Source organism: Gossypium hirsutum, chromosome A07 (genome assembly GCF_007990345.1).
Source record: "Gossypium hirsutum isolate 1008001.06 chromosome A07, Gossypium_hirsutum_v2.1, whole genome shotgun sequence".
Lineage (NCBI taxonomy): Eukaryota > Viridiplantae > Streptophyta > Magnoliopsida > Malvales > Malvaceae > Gossypium > Gossypium hirsutum.
Genome location: NC_053430.1, coordinates 23,319,806 through 23,335,426, shown reverse-complemented (window position 1 = coordinate 23,335,426; position 15,621 = coordinate 23,319,806). Strand labels below are relative to the sequence as shown.

Genomic DNA, 15,621 nt, shown 5'->3' with positions numbered 1-15,621 from the left:
ATAATTTCACAAATCGACAGCTTCACCTTCGCCTTCGCTTCTCTTATTTCCGAGAACATTGAAATTTACTGATCCTCCAGTTTTGTCAGAGTAACCATGGCTTCAGGTCTCTCCTTTTCTCTCTGATTTTCTTTTATTCAAATATAAATTTTGTTTTTTAGCTTATATGTAAGTTTCGTTATAAGTTTATGATAAAACCGATCGGTTTTTGGTACTGGGCAGATGCGGATATGGAAGATTATGGATTTGAGTACTCTGATGAGGAGCCCGAGGAGCAAGACGTTGATATTGAGAATCAATATTACAATTCCAAAGGTTTCTTTTTCTATTTTTATTTTTGGGCATATTATATTCTAATCTCAAAATTTGACATGGTTATGATCAAGATTTGTTTCAACTTTACCTATAAAAGATGTTTTATGTTTCTTTATATTTTTATATACTTCAACATTTTACCTTTGATTAGAGTTAACAGTTCACCTTTCGAATATGGTTGTGAACTGCTGCTAGGGTTTAAGTCTGTAAAATTGGGAAATTATTTTAGTTATAATTGCTGCGCAGTGTTTGAATAATAAACTGAACATGTTAGGTTGATTATGAGACCCCCGTCTTTCTCTACTATCGCTGTTATTAGGTTTTAAATTAACGTTTTCTGGCTCTCTCTCTTTGTCTATCCCTCATTTGGGTGAATATATGTTTTGTTGAGATCATTTTATTTTTAAAGGACTGTGCTTAGTGTTATGTATTTGTGTGCGAAAATGTGTTTGCATTTTCAGTGTCCTGATATCAGATGCTAATTGGTCCCTAAATAGTATGTCCTCTTCCTTATAGCAGTGGTGGGTGAGAGATCAGGGGTCAATTCTGTTTGGATATATGTGTTAAACCTTGTTAGTTGGTAATTATTGATTTCTTACTTTTTATCACTTATACTTCTTCTTTTTATAAAAGGTTTGGTAGAAACAGACCCTGAAGGAGCACTTGTTGGTTTTTCTGAAGTAGTTAGCATGGAGCCTGAAAAGGCTGAGTGGTGAGTTCTCTGGAATTGACTTTTGTAGTTGTAACTTCAGGTATATTATGGTTATTTCCTAGCATTTCTGTAATAGTCGCCAATGCTTTTTTGTTTTCCTTTTTATGATTTTGCACATGCTAGCTATATAATATAAGAGCATATGCTGTCAGTTGCCTCTTCACTTTGGATGGACTTCTCTGTTATGTTAACTTTACAAAAGAACTCCATTTATATGAATAGATTCTTGCACGTTGCAGATTGTAGTTACTGTTTTATCTCTCCATTAAAAAAAATAGTCTCTTTCACCAAAAAAGTATGTATTTGGTTTGAGTCTTATCAATATTCAATGGTGTGCTCATATTTTCTCTGTTAGGGGATTCAAAGCTTTGAAGCAAACTGTAAAGCTCTATTACCGTTTAGGGAAGTATAAAGAAATGATGGACTCATACAGGGAGATGCTAACGTACATCAAATCAGCAGTGACACGAAATTACAGTGAAAAATGTATAAACAATATTATGGATTTTGTTTCTGGATCAGCTAGTCAAAATTTTGATCTCCTGCAAGAATTCTATCAGACCACTCTTAAGGCCCTTGAAGAGGCAAAGAATGAGGTTAGAAAGTATCTAATCTACAATATTCAGAGCTTTAGCATTATTTCAAGCTTTGATATTTTGCTTCTTATCACACTGAGACTTCGGTTTAGGACAAATCTATGGCTTCAGCATTTGTATCAAGCTCTGATGTATTTCTTCTTGTCATGCAGAGACTTTGGTTTAAGACAAATCTAAAGCTTTGCAAGATCTGGTTTGATATGGGCGAGTATGGGCGAATGAGCAAGGTATCTTCTCAAAACCTTTTAATTTCATTTATCCACAATATAGAATGTTAGAACATAATCAGCTAATATATTGCACTCTCAGATTTTGAAGGAACTTCACAAATCGTGTCAAAGGGAAGATGGTACAGATGATCAGAAAAAGGGAAGTCAGCTTCTGGAGGTATATGCAATTGAAATTCAAATGTATACGGAGACAAAGAACAACAAAAAGCTCAAGGTAAACGCCTTTCAAAATGAAATATGGATACAGAGTTACAAAGGTCCATTTGAGCTGGTCCAGGATTTTTGGAAGCTTGGTTGAATATTCTTTATTTACTCTTGTGAAGTAAGCGACTCATTTAATTTAAAATCATGTACCCTTTACAGCCTTGAATAGAAAGAACCTCTGTGTGTGTGTTTGGGGGGGGGGGGTCAAGCATTAATCATAATTTTTGTAGTTGTCCTCCTAGCTTCTTAATAGAATCAATTGCGGTTTAGCTGAGTCTGAAATGTTGGATTAAATGCAGCAATTATACCAGAAAGCACTTGCTATCAAGTCTGCTATACCACATCCACGGATCATGGGAATAATTCGTGAATGTGGTGGCAAGATGCATATGGCTGAGCGTCAATGGGCTGAGGCAGCCACAGATTTCTTTGAGGCTTTCAAGAACTATGATGAAGCTGGGAATCAGAGACGCATTCAATGTCTTAAGTATGATTGCCATTCCTATTTTTTATTCTATATGTATTTTTTTCATTTCGTATTTGATATTTACTCCACTCTCCCTCCTTATTATTAGTATTATAATAGTAAAGCTCTGACATGAGAGCTGAAGCTCATTCTCTGATACTTGATTGCTTGCCAGCCTTTGATATGGCACTAGGGTGGTCTACAGCAAATAAGTAACTTTTCTATAAATATGTCTGAAGTGGCTACTTTGAGGAAAAATGCTCACTTATTAAACTAATGTAAGAAAACAAAATTAATGTTCAACCTGAAAGGTTGAGGATAGATTATATAGAATGTTCAATATGTGGAGGAGATATGAAGAAAATCCCAGTCAGTGGAAACTAGGAGAGCAAAACTGAGAGAAAAGTAGGGATAGACAAAATGAGAATGGAAGGAGAAAAATATCTGACAAGAGCACAAATAAAAATGATAGGCTACGGTGTGAGCAGAAAGAGAGAAAAATAAGGCATTGGATGCCTTCTATAAATGCCTTGTTTCTACTCCTTTTACCCAATTGGATAAAATTTCAAATTGATTGTTTTATCGTGTCATTGCCAGATACCTTGTTCTGGCTAATATGCTTATGGAATCCGAAGTTAATCCTTTTGATGGCCAGGAAGCAAAGCCGTAAGTTCTTTTATATCTATACCATTTCTCTCTCGCTCTCTCTTCCTATATATATATATCCTGATTGCTATTCCTACAGGTACAAAAATGACCCTGAGATTTTGGCAATGACAAATCTTATAGCGGCCTATCAACGAAATGAAATAATAGAGTTTGAAAAAATCCTCAAGGTTTGGAAAAATCTTAGAGCATCTTTTTGCTTTCCTTATTGTTAAGCTTGGGACCTTTCTTTCCCCCTTTAGAGTTGCTAACTTGGACTTCCACAGAGTAACCGAAGGACAATCATGGATGATCCATTCATCCGAAATTATATCGAAGATCTATTGAAGAATGTCAGAACTCAAGTGCTACTTAAGCTAATAAAACCATATACAAGAATCCGGATCCCTTTCATATCAAAGGTGAAGGCTACAGTTTTATCTTTCTAGTCAGTTGTGTCAGATATTCTATTTGATTATTGATTCTTTTTTTATATGATAAAACTCTGGAGTTTTTTAAAAGGAGAATATATGATTAAACTCCTTGAGGTTTCAATATTCAGGAGCTCAATGTGCCAGAAAAAGATGTTGAACAGTTGCTAGTTTCATTGATCTTGGATAATCGTATTGAGGGGCATATTGATCAAGTGAACCGGCTGTTGGAGCGGGGTGACAGGTGAGCTCTATTCCTTAATAATTACTACATAGTAGGGGTGGTTGAAGTTGAACTAATGTGAACGTGATTTGACCTGTACTTATGCATGGCAGATCAAAGGGCATGAAGAAGTACACTGCTATAGATAAATGGAACACGCAGCTTAGATCCCTGTATCAAGCCGTCAGCAACAGGGTTTCCTGAGTTGCAAGTAAATCGTTATATGGTATATCTGATTTCATTGTTCATTGAGGCCATAATAATATGCATTCTCAATTCTCATATTAGGTGATTTAGATAGCAATTCGGAAAAAGAAAATGGTGTACCTAGAATCGGATGTTATATGTTTGGTTAGCCAAAGTTGTAGTTTTGTTGAATGAGCCAAAAGAAGAAAACATATTTGCCTGGTTGCAAGAATTTTGATTATGAGATTGACAGTCGTAATGTGAACTATAGAATATGGATTCTCTGCATTAAGTGCATATAAAATGTGGAATGTTGATGGCTGGTTGCTGTTGTCAATGCTGGCTTGGTAGTATGTTATTGGGATTTTTCATATTTGCTAATTTACTTGTGTGTGATAATTATTTTTTGCAATAGAACTGGGTTCTTTTTATCTCAACCTAAAGTCACGCCAATCGGTTCAATTCTTAGATGTCAACAGTGCCTAGTTTTGAAGGTATGGTCGGCTCCAAATAATGAAGTGTTTATTAAATCACCAGATTTCAAATAGAAGAAATTCTACTTTAGAAATGAGTTGAGACATAAATGGGTTTTAAGTTAGTTGGCACACTTTGATGTGTGGATTGTAGGAGGGACATACATATGTGGCAGATTTATTGATAAAGAATAATCTGATGTTGAATTGTGTCTCAAATCTTGTACTGCACTAGAGCAGACGTGGCTAATAAGTCACCAATTGTATTTATTCAAAAATAGGTATCAATTACCCCTCTATTTATATATCGGTTTGACAGTTATATTTCTGTGTCTATTATTATATTTTTAAGGATACCCTTCACCATTAAGAAAATTAGATAAATCATTCTTGCATTTGCATATTTCCATTTATGGGATTATTCTTCCCCATGTTATTTTTTAATTTCTAAAAATATTATATATTCAGGACATATATTTTCATCATTATCTTTATCCTAATAATTACTCCCTTTTCTTTTTTTTTTAGGGTTTTGTTTTTCTAGTTTCTTTTACTTTTTGTTTTCTCTAAAGTATGAAAGATCCTACCTACGCCATCTTAATCAGAATCACCTCCAAGATCTCGTACTGCATCATTTATCGTGTAATTCTTTAATTTTCATAAAATCATTGCTGCTTCATTTTCTTAAATTAATATTGAGCATTATAATGAAAATTTTATAATAAAAATCATGAAAACTAAAATAATAATAAAAGTACAATTTTATAAAAAAAAATTACTTTTCAGATTTAATTTACTTTTTTCTTTTTGGGGAGCAAAGATTTGATCAATTTAGTAATTTAACAATTCCATAAAAAAAAGCTACACTTTCGAATAAAATTATTAATAATTAACGAAGCTATTAATAAGAAAATATGAATTTCTTAACAATATATTTAATTAAGTAAATTTATAAAAAAAATATTTGAAAACTATGAATTGTACAATTAATAATTAATTTCAATTTTAGTGAGTGAATGATTTTTGATATTCCATGAATATAGTAATATTTAATAAAACAGTCATAGTAATGCACTCAATTATTTCAATTTTAATCTCAATTAGTTAAAATATGATGACAATAAGAATAGAGACATGCAATTGTAGAATTGAATGTTTACCTAATGTTGCCATATTCATATCCTAATTAATTGAAATTGAAACATAATGTATAACCGAGTTTATAATTACCGTAATTACTAAAACTTATAATTATTCTATATTGAAATCACTATTTAAAAGAAATGTAATTTTCTTTTTATCATTCAATTATGAAAAGTTACAAAATGCTCAACAATTATAGATTATTATTAAAGACTTTTTTTGTTACCCAACTATTCAATTTTGTCTTTTTTAATCACTAGTTGACTAACGTAAAGAAAAAAGAAAATAAAAAGAAACAATAAAAAATTCAAAATAATTTAGTGACTATTAATATAATCTACTTTTAAGAATTTACAGGACATGCAAAGAAGGTAATTAATCAGGTACAAGGGTCAAGTCAAGATTTTAATGTAATTATTTTATTAGTAACTTTGTAAATTGTAATTATTAATAATTTTTTGGTACAATTTCATTATAAATTCTAATCATATTTTCTATTTTTGATAAAATGCCTTCAATGCATTTGAACCCAAGCCCTATTGAATGGACAATAATACCCATACCAATCGAACTAAGACTCAATCGACTTTTTGGTACATTTTTTATGTAATTGTTTTACTTATATATTAGTAAGATCGATTTAATTTTTGCTTTCATAGAACAAAAAAAATGTAAATGATAAATAGAAAGTAAGTTGCTTTAATTTTTTTCACCCTTTTCTTTTTTATGGGCTTCCTTTCATATGAGTGTAGCACTATGATTTTTAGTCTTTATTATTTGATATAATGCCCAAAACTACTTATAACCTCTCCCCAACTTTAAATAAGAGGATAATACACTTCAACACACTCGAGCCCATGTTCTCTTACACTAACAACAATACCAATATTATCTGAATTAAGAATCAATCGTCTTTTTCTTTTGAAGTAAAAAAAGTTGATGTTGTTTTTTCTTGTTTTATGACATATATAAATATATGGCTTAAAAACGACTTTAATCTAGGAGCTGAAATTATTTTAGTTCTTATGATTTTCGTTATAAAGATTATTATAATAATTAATCGCCACATAAAATAAATGATTGTATATAAAAATATTAAATATATGATAAAGTTGATTTTGAATATTAGAGATTTCAATCCTTGAATTATAGTTGAATTTTTTTTTATGTATAGGATATATTTAAAGTTTTTAGAATATAAATTATTAAAATATTTATAAAAATATTAAAAGTTGATTTTAATCATTTTTTTATTCGATTTAGTCAATCTATACTAATTCTCATATCAACCAATTTAAAACCTCTCTTTGAATATTTGTTGGAAATATTTGCTGGAAATATCCGGACGAATCAAATTAAAATAACTTTGAATTTAGTATATAAGCTGTAATCCCTATGGTAGTAAAAGACACAAGGGGAGATACAATATTTTAGATGGTGTCAGACAGCATGTGAGACCAGACATTTTGTTTTTAACCTTTCTAGCTACCCTAACCATTCAAAGCTTGAGGCAAATGGCAAGCCTGACATCCATAAAATTATTTACTACGGAAATCACAAATTTATGCACAGCTTTGACATCACCTTGAAGAAAATGCATGCAGCTGTGAGAACCCATCTACAATGATAATTGAAGTGTAGTAAAGTGTTGGATAATGGCTATTTAAGTAGGCCTTTGCAGTTGTGTCATTAACTGTTGAAAGAGATTCTAATTTTTATGCTCATACTATACAATTCCAACTTCTCTCCTTGTCACCATCATATGAACATTTACACTGGAAATGGTTCTATTCTTCCTATTACACCCACCATATCAAATTTTATTACATCTGATGAAGTTGCTTTCTGTTAGTTAGTATAGTGAAGATAATGCTTGTGAGTTCTCATCTTCTGGTTTCTGGATAAAGGATTTAGTAACTCAAGATGTTCTACCAAAAGGAACTAAGAAAGACAACATGTAATTCCTTGATGATGAAGTTGAACACTCAATTTGGCACCATCACATCACTTGGGACATCCAACAAATATGGTCTCAAACAATGCCATAAAACTTCCATTTTCTTTAAATCACAAGTGGTCTAAGTTTTCATTTAACAAAATTCGTTATGGGTCCTTCTCTTGGTCACTTAGCTCAACACTTTAATTATTATCATAATTTTTTTAGATGATTTTAGCAAATTTACTTTTATTTTAGGATAATTACAATATTGGTCACCAATGTTTATAAATTTTCATTTTGAGTATCGAAAATAAAAAATTTGCAAATTGGATACTACCGTTAACATTCATTTTTAATTTAGTCATCTATATTTAATAAGTTTTTCATTTAGTCACTCATTTTATTTAAGAATTAATTTTAGTTTTTTTTAGTAAAAAGAAAAACCTAAGGTTTTATTAAAAAAAAACTTGGATTTTTACATGAAAAAACTATTTTATCTTTTTGATTTCATTTATTATTATTATTTTTTTAAGAATTAATTGTAATTTTTCCAAGAGAAAACCCTAGTGTTTTATAGAAGATTACTTGCATTTCTAAGTAAAAACATTCTATCTTTTTATTTCTTTTTTCTCTTGTTTTAGAATTAGTTTTTAGTTTTTTCCTAGTAAAAAGGAAAAACTACTCCAACTACTTCATCCATTCCTGTTGGCATGCGACCACCTTCTCATAATGTAGTTTTTGTGTCTACCCATCCTATTGGAATATGAATTTATATTACGAAGTAGAGGTAGGTGTTCGATCGAATTGAGTGAAAAATTTTTAGATTAATTGAGTTTATGAGTCCTATTTTATCATCCTAACTCAATTTGAATTTTTTTCAAATCGAGTCGAGTGAAATAAAATTCGAGTTAAGTCGAATCGAGTAAAATTGTTGGAGTTAAATTAAAAAAATTAAACATGTCAAATAAAAATATTGTTACAGTATAACTAATTTCATATTAGAACACATAAATTTGAAACCATATATATTTGAAAATATTTTCAAAGCAAAAAAAAAAAAAAAGAAAAAAGAAAAGAAAAGAAAGATACTTGAGTATATGATAATTTTGAATAATTAATTATGTCCCAAAATTATTATTTTAGAAAATTTTTAGAATTTTAATTATTTAAATATTTTTTTTAGAATTTTTATTATTTTTTTAAAAATTATTTTGAAAATTTGAAAATTATTTTATTTCTTTTGTAATTTTTGTTGTGAGAGAGACCAATTTTCTTATTTTTAAAGTTCACAGGGACCAAAAAGGTATTTATACCAATTTGTCATTGGAATTATTTGAGTTATTCAAATTGTAAAATTCAACCCGACTCGAACTCAAATAATTTGAATAACTCAAATAACTCAAATAACTCAATTCGATTAACTCAAAAATTAAAATTTTTTGAAATAAATTTTATTCTACCTTATTAAGAAATGTACTGAAGAACTCATGACTAAGCCTTGATAGTTGCATCTAAACATGTGTCAGGTTTTGATGTTGGAGGGCTAAACTTTGCATGACAAGCGGCTAAAATTCCTCATTGGCATGCTACGATGGTTGAAATATTAGATGCTTTGGGAAAAAAAATTAATACTTGGGATTCGACACCTTGTCTACTTGATGTAAATGCTGTAAAGGTTAATGCTATCTGGTGCATTGTTGGTTGCAACTCAATGTGCAATTTGCCATATTTGTTGGCATGCTTTAATAATTTGAGTAGTATCGCACATGATTATAATTGGTATATGATTGATGAGGATATTGGGTCATCCAATGATACTTTTGGAGAGTTCTTTGTTACCATATTTGAAGAGATTATGTTTTCATAGAATTTCAAGTTTAAAAGATATCTTTTTATTCTATAAAGACTATTTGGCTTGCAATTTAAGTGGCATATTTCAATCACATTACCTAGTGAATTACAAGTCTATTTTTGTCTATTTAAAAAAGTCTTGTTTATCTTATTATATACGAATTAGAGAGAGTACTTATTTTGTTCAATAGATGAATTTGTTTTTAGTACACATTGTTAATGAGCTCTTTAATTTCAAGAGAAAAGCCTTAGTGGGGAGTGATATTATTTAATATATAGGAGTGAGGTTGCAACTTGGTAAATGAGTTGAACTTAAGTCACATCTTATATTGTTAATTCATAGTGGATTACTCTTTGGATAAGACCTCACAAACATAGGAAAGAGTTTTGAACTACATAAGCAATTCGTGTGTCCATCTTTACTATTTAATCTTTCATTTGTTCTTTTAGTTTAAATTTAATGTACAACTGACAAACAACTCAATACTAACAATTGGTATCAGAGATAGAAACTTAACGTACTAGGTGAAAGATTTTGCTATTGAATTGCTCAAAGATGAAAGGAAGCTTAATTTAAAGACCTTCTATACTTGATGGATCCAACTACATCTATTGGAAAGCTTGGATGAGGGTGTTTATCAAGTCTTTAGATGAGAAAGCTTGGAAGGCAATGCTGACCAGTTGGGAGCCTCTTACCATAGATGTTGGTTGTTTAAATACTCCTAAGCTAGAAATTTACATGGATCACTAAGGAAGATAAGTTGGCTAATGCATGTTTTAAAGCACTTAATACCATATTCAATAGTATAGATCCTTAAGAGTTTAGAAGGATATCCAAGGGTGCAATTGTGTTAGACTCAAAAATACCAAAGGGGGGGAGAATTGGTATTTTGAAAAACTTTTCTAAATAATAAGGAAATGAAAGAAAAACTTGAACAATTTAATTTATAATAGTTCAGCCCCAATTGCCTACCTCCACTACCTTGGTATACCTAAACTAAGGATTTCCCAATTCACTATATTTCAATTGTTAACTTTTAAGGAAAAGATATAACCTTTACAATCCCTATCTTTTAAACCCTCTACCTTTTGTAAAGGATCAACTAGAACCCTTTCTAATCATTTAAGGTTTTTAACCTTAAAAACCTCAAGTGTACTCCTTATAAAAAGAGAAGATGAGAAAACTAAAAATTAATAGTAGGTGTGTGTTTGCAAATTGGAGCTCTAAAAATAAAGCTGTGAAAGTAAGAAAAGATATTACAATAAACTCTCAATGAATATGTGTAACACCCCTAACCCGTATCCATCGCCGGACTAGGGTTAAAGGCGTTACCGGACAAATCAGAATAATTCACAAAGAATTCACAAACATCATTTACTCATAATCATAAATCATTACAGAGTCCCTTACATAAGTCAACGAGACCTTAAACATACAATAGAAATTTTTCGGGGCTAAACCGAGCTCATACAAAAATTTTCTAAAACTTAAACATTTTCCAAAGTTGTACAAGCCACACGCCCGTGTGAACAGGCCGTGTGCCTCACACGGCTTTGGACACGTCCGTGTGTCTAAGCCGTGTTAAAACAGGGCATACATACTGACTTATCTGCATGGCCACAAGACACGCTCGTGTGCCAGGCCGTGTGAAAATTAAGGAGGCTACTGACTTGGGTCACACGACCAATCACACTCCCGTGTGTCTAGCCCATGGTCGAAACTGACTTGGCCACATGGCCTAGCATACGCCCGTGTGTGCAACTGTGTGGTCTGCCCAGGCTCATTTCGAAATATCCCTCGAGCAACACGATTGAGACACACGCCCGTGTCTCTACCCGTGTGGGCAAAAATAGGCCATTTACAACATTTTATACCAAATTTTCCACCCATTAAGGGTCCTCCCTACAAGCATCAAAACCACAACATTTTATACCAAATTCTCAACCATTTTCCAACCAAATCATACACCATGTAAGCCATATCATTATCAACCATTTTCACACTTAATAGCCATATTAATTTATGCCAAAACATAAAACAAAATCATATCTAAACATTTGTTTCATAACCTCATTTTACATATGTCGAAACCATTTTTTTGAAAAAAAAAACGAAGTCGATTTTATTTTGAGAATGAAAAAAAAAGGGAGTCGCCACCAATCCTTTTTATTTAGATGTGATCGGATCACCTGATAATTCAGTCATTTTAACAAAAAAATAAATTTATTAAAACGATGATTTTTGGTCTACAAAATCCAGAAAACAGGTTCGGGATTCGATTACGCACGAGGAAGGGTTAGCACCCTCGATACGCCCAAAATTGGTACCTAGTTGATTAATCAATGTCTTGGTGTTAAAAATTTGAGAACTTTGAACATTTTAAAAGTACGATCGTTTGTTAAAATATTATTTAATTAAATTTTTTTGAGAAAATGGCGTATTACACGCTAATCGAGGAAAAAATTATGTCCCGTAAGTTAGGACACAATATCTTAAATCCCCAAAACGAAGATAAACACTGAAAATTATTTATTTTGGAAGATGTTTGATTATCTCGGTTTTAGAAAGAGATCATATCCCGTAAGTTAGAGCACGATCTTTTCTTAATTCCCAAGATTATTTACAAAAGCTTATGTTTTAAAAAGGGACTCGTGTATTCGAATTTATTGAGAAAATCAAAACCCCGTAAGTTAGGAAACGGCTTTTTCAAATCTCGAAACACGGAGTATCGCTTATAATAATTTTTTTAAAACACAATTTTATGTATCGAGTGAAGGTTAATGCAATATGATTTTGTAGTAAAATGGAAAATGAATCGTAATGCCGATATGCATAATCGAATAAAAATGAGGGTGATAATGTAAATAACAATAATAAGGGAAAAAATAAAAAAAGGGTAAATAATAATAAAATAATAAAACAAATCAATTGTATATAAAATGAAATAAAAAGAAAACTAAATGAACAAATAAAAACTAAAATTTAATTTAAAAAAATTAATAGTAATTATTAATGGGTAAAGAAAGAAAGAAATATTAGGTAAGGTAGTTTTAAAAATAATACTAATTAATAATGATAATAATAATAACAATAATACAAATAATAAATAATCTAAAGTTTGAAATTATTAAAAAGATATAAATAAAATAAATGATGAAATGATAATAATAAGAGTAATGATATATAAATAAATAAAATAAGTGTGCTGAAAAAAAATTAAGTTGGTTAATATAATAATAATAACGTATAAGTAAATACAACAAAAAAATGTAATAATAACAATAATAATAATACAATAGTAATAATAATAACAAAAATAGTAATAATAATAGTAATAAAAATAATAAAAGTAATAATAATGGTAATAATAATAATAGTAATAATACATAAAATTGATAATAAAACAACAATAGTAACGAAAAGGGCTAAATTGAATCTAAAAAGTAAGTTTTGGGGCAAATCCGAAATAAATAAAGTGGAAATGGGCCAATTTGAACGCGCGAATAACAAGGAGTGTCCAAAAGGGCAATAATCCCTGCCCTCTAAAACGGCGTCGTTTAAATATGGACCAAAATGAAAATCGAAATAAATTATGGGGTAAAATTAAAATAAAAAAAACTTGATTGCAAAACAATAAAAAAGTGGAAGGGCTAAAAGTGCAATTAGCCCTTCCATTAAAAACATGCGGATCCTAGGCTTGGAGCGGGTCAAATTCGGGTCGGCCAAGGCAAAACGACGTCGTTTTGGTGCCTAAAAGGCTTGCCCAAAACGGCGTCGTTTTGGAGGTCTATATAAGGCCAAAAATTAAAAAAAAAACATTTTTAACACTTTTCAAAAAAAAAAAAAACCTTTATCCATTTTTGTTTTTCTCTGAAGAAGCCCTAGGGTCTAGCGAGAGTTCCAGCAGTTCACCGCCGTCGACTGCCTCCATTGGCCACAGTGCACGACGGCCGAAACTCCAGAAGGTAAGTTTTGTTTTGTTATATATATATCTATATAATATATACTATTTTTTTAAATAAAAATAATATGTATGTATGTATTTGAAGGAAGAAAATAAAGAGAAAAATAAACTAAAAAAAAAGAAAATCAAGACCTTTGCGCGTTGAATCTGTTTTTGATCAACTTGCTGGATTTTTTTGTTTGAATCTGTTCTTATATTTTTATATATTCGTAGAAGAAGAAGAAGTTACAATGGTTTTTTAGATGGCTTTTATAGCCATTTACAACTTGTTTGTTTAATGATTTCTCTGCTCTCTTTTTTTGCAGGTGAATGGACGGTGGCAACAGTAGAAGTGGCGGAGGAGGCGCGGTGGCGGCGCAGGCTAGGGGTCAGAAGACCCTAGGTGCGGCGCACCTAGGGTTTGTTTATTTTTTTATTTTTTTATTGGGGTTTTGGGCTAGGGTTTTGGTTTTGGGTTTGGGTTTGGGTGTAGTTGAGTTTAGGTTATTTGGGCTAGGTTTAGTTGGGTTTGTAATAGTGGGCCCGGGCAGAAAATTGGGCTGTACAGCTGTCCTTCTTTGCTTGTTGTCGTGTAACGAGAACAGAGTAAAGACTTTTGAAAGACCAATTTTTCCCGGTCTCACCGAGTTTTGACTTCTTTGGTGCTCCTCTTCTTTAGGTAGCCTCATTCTAGTCCACTGTGTCTTGTTGCTTCGATCCATTCCACTGTAACTTCAGAGAGATAAGACTTGTAGTTTTTAGTCTACTCCACTGCAACTTCAGGGATATGAGATTTGTGTTTTAGTCTGCTCCACTGCAACTTCAGGGAGATAAGGCTTGTGGCTTCAACTTACTCTACTGTAACTTCAGAGAGATAAGGTTTGTAGTTTTCAGTCTGCTCCACTGCAACTTTAAGGAGATAAGACTTATAATTTCAACCTATTCCACTGCAATTTCAGTTAGATAAGGTTTGTTTTGATTTTCTCTACTGCAACTTCAAAGAGATAAAATCTATAATTTATAGCTTCAACCTATTCTACTGCAACTTCAGGGAAATAATATTTGCTATCTTCAGTCTACTCCACTGCAACTTCAGGGAGATAAGACTTGTAACTTCAACCTACTCCACTACAAATTCAGAGAGATAAGGTTAGTGGTCGTAATTTACTCTACTGCAACTTCAGGGAGATAAGATTTGTCATCTTTAGTCTACTCCACTAGAACTTCAAAGAGATAAGACTTGTAATTTCAACCTGCTCCACTGCAACTTCAGGGAGATAAGGTATGCTATGATCCTCTCTACTAAAACTTCAGAGAGATAAGATCTATAATTATAGCTTCAATCTGGTCCACTGCAACTTCAAGGAAATAAGATTTGCTAACTTCAGTCTGCTCCACTGCAACTTTAGAGAGACAAGACTTGTAATTCATCGATCTTGCTACATCATCCTCTGGGGGACATGACCTGTAGAATCAATTTCATGGACCTATATTTATGCCAAATGATTAGAATGTGATGATTAGAATGAATCAAATGCTCTTAATTAGATGTGTATTAAATGATATTTGCATGAATGCAGAATGAGAATGATCCCTTCTTAAAGTTTGGGTTGTCATTGCTTTTTGTTCATCAAGGTTTTATCGTTGACGCAATTCCCTGTCTTCTTGTTCAGCTCATATATTTGACAGAAAACCCGAAGAAATAGTCACAATTTAAACTCTTCTTTCTCAAATATTTCCAACCCTTAGGTTTAGTTAGTTCTAAATAATAGTCCTGTTTCAGGTTCCTGTACTATTTAGAAACTTTCAGAGTAAAATGTAAAACTCTTTCTATAAGAGTATCATTAGTCCATTAATCGTTATTTCAATGCAAAATGCTTGAAAAAGATCGTAATGATGGACAGAACTAAAATTTATCAGAAACAACATTTGAAAAGAGTAGATTTATCAAAGAAAACAAATATTGCTAGAATACAAAATGAATAAAAGGAAAATAGGTGCCCTAGATATCGCAGCATTAGCTTCTCTGTAAAAGCTTCTTGAGGACCTCTTTTGAGTTCAATATGTGTTTAGGGGATCTAGAGCACTCTGTTGATGCCCCAAGACGTAACATCTCTCCTCCTTGTTAATTCAAGTATTGCAAGACTACCGCATGCCCCACCTTCGATCAAAATTTGAATTACCCTTTTACGGGTGTAATAGGCCCATTTCGCCCGGGCCCATAAAAAACCATACCAAAACCAAAAATAGAAAAAAATAATAA

At 31.6% G+C, this 15,621-nt stretch overlaps 1 protein-coding gene across 1 annotated transcript; it reads left to right on the top strand.

Moving 5' to 3' along the window:
- Positions 1-4,345, top strand: LOC107953235 (COP9 signalosome complex subunit 2). Its single transcript, XM_016888473.2, has 12 exons — positions 1-106; positions 223-315; positions 949-1,027; positions 1,383-1,623; positions 1,776-1,850; positions 1,933-2,067; positions 2,357-2,544; positions 3,121-3,189; positions 3,269-3,359; positions 3,456-3,590; positions 3,731-3,843; positions 3,936-4,345. The coding sequence occupies exons 1-12, from the start codon at positions 97-99 to the stop codon at positions 4,024-4,026; spliced, it is 1,320 nt and encodes a 439-aa protein (XP_016743962.1). The 5' UTR covers positions 1-96; the 3' UTR covers positions 4,027-4,345.
- The last annotated feature ends 11,276 nt before the right edge of the window (positions 4,346-15,621 follow it).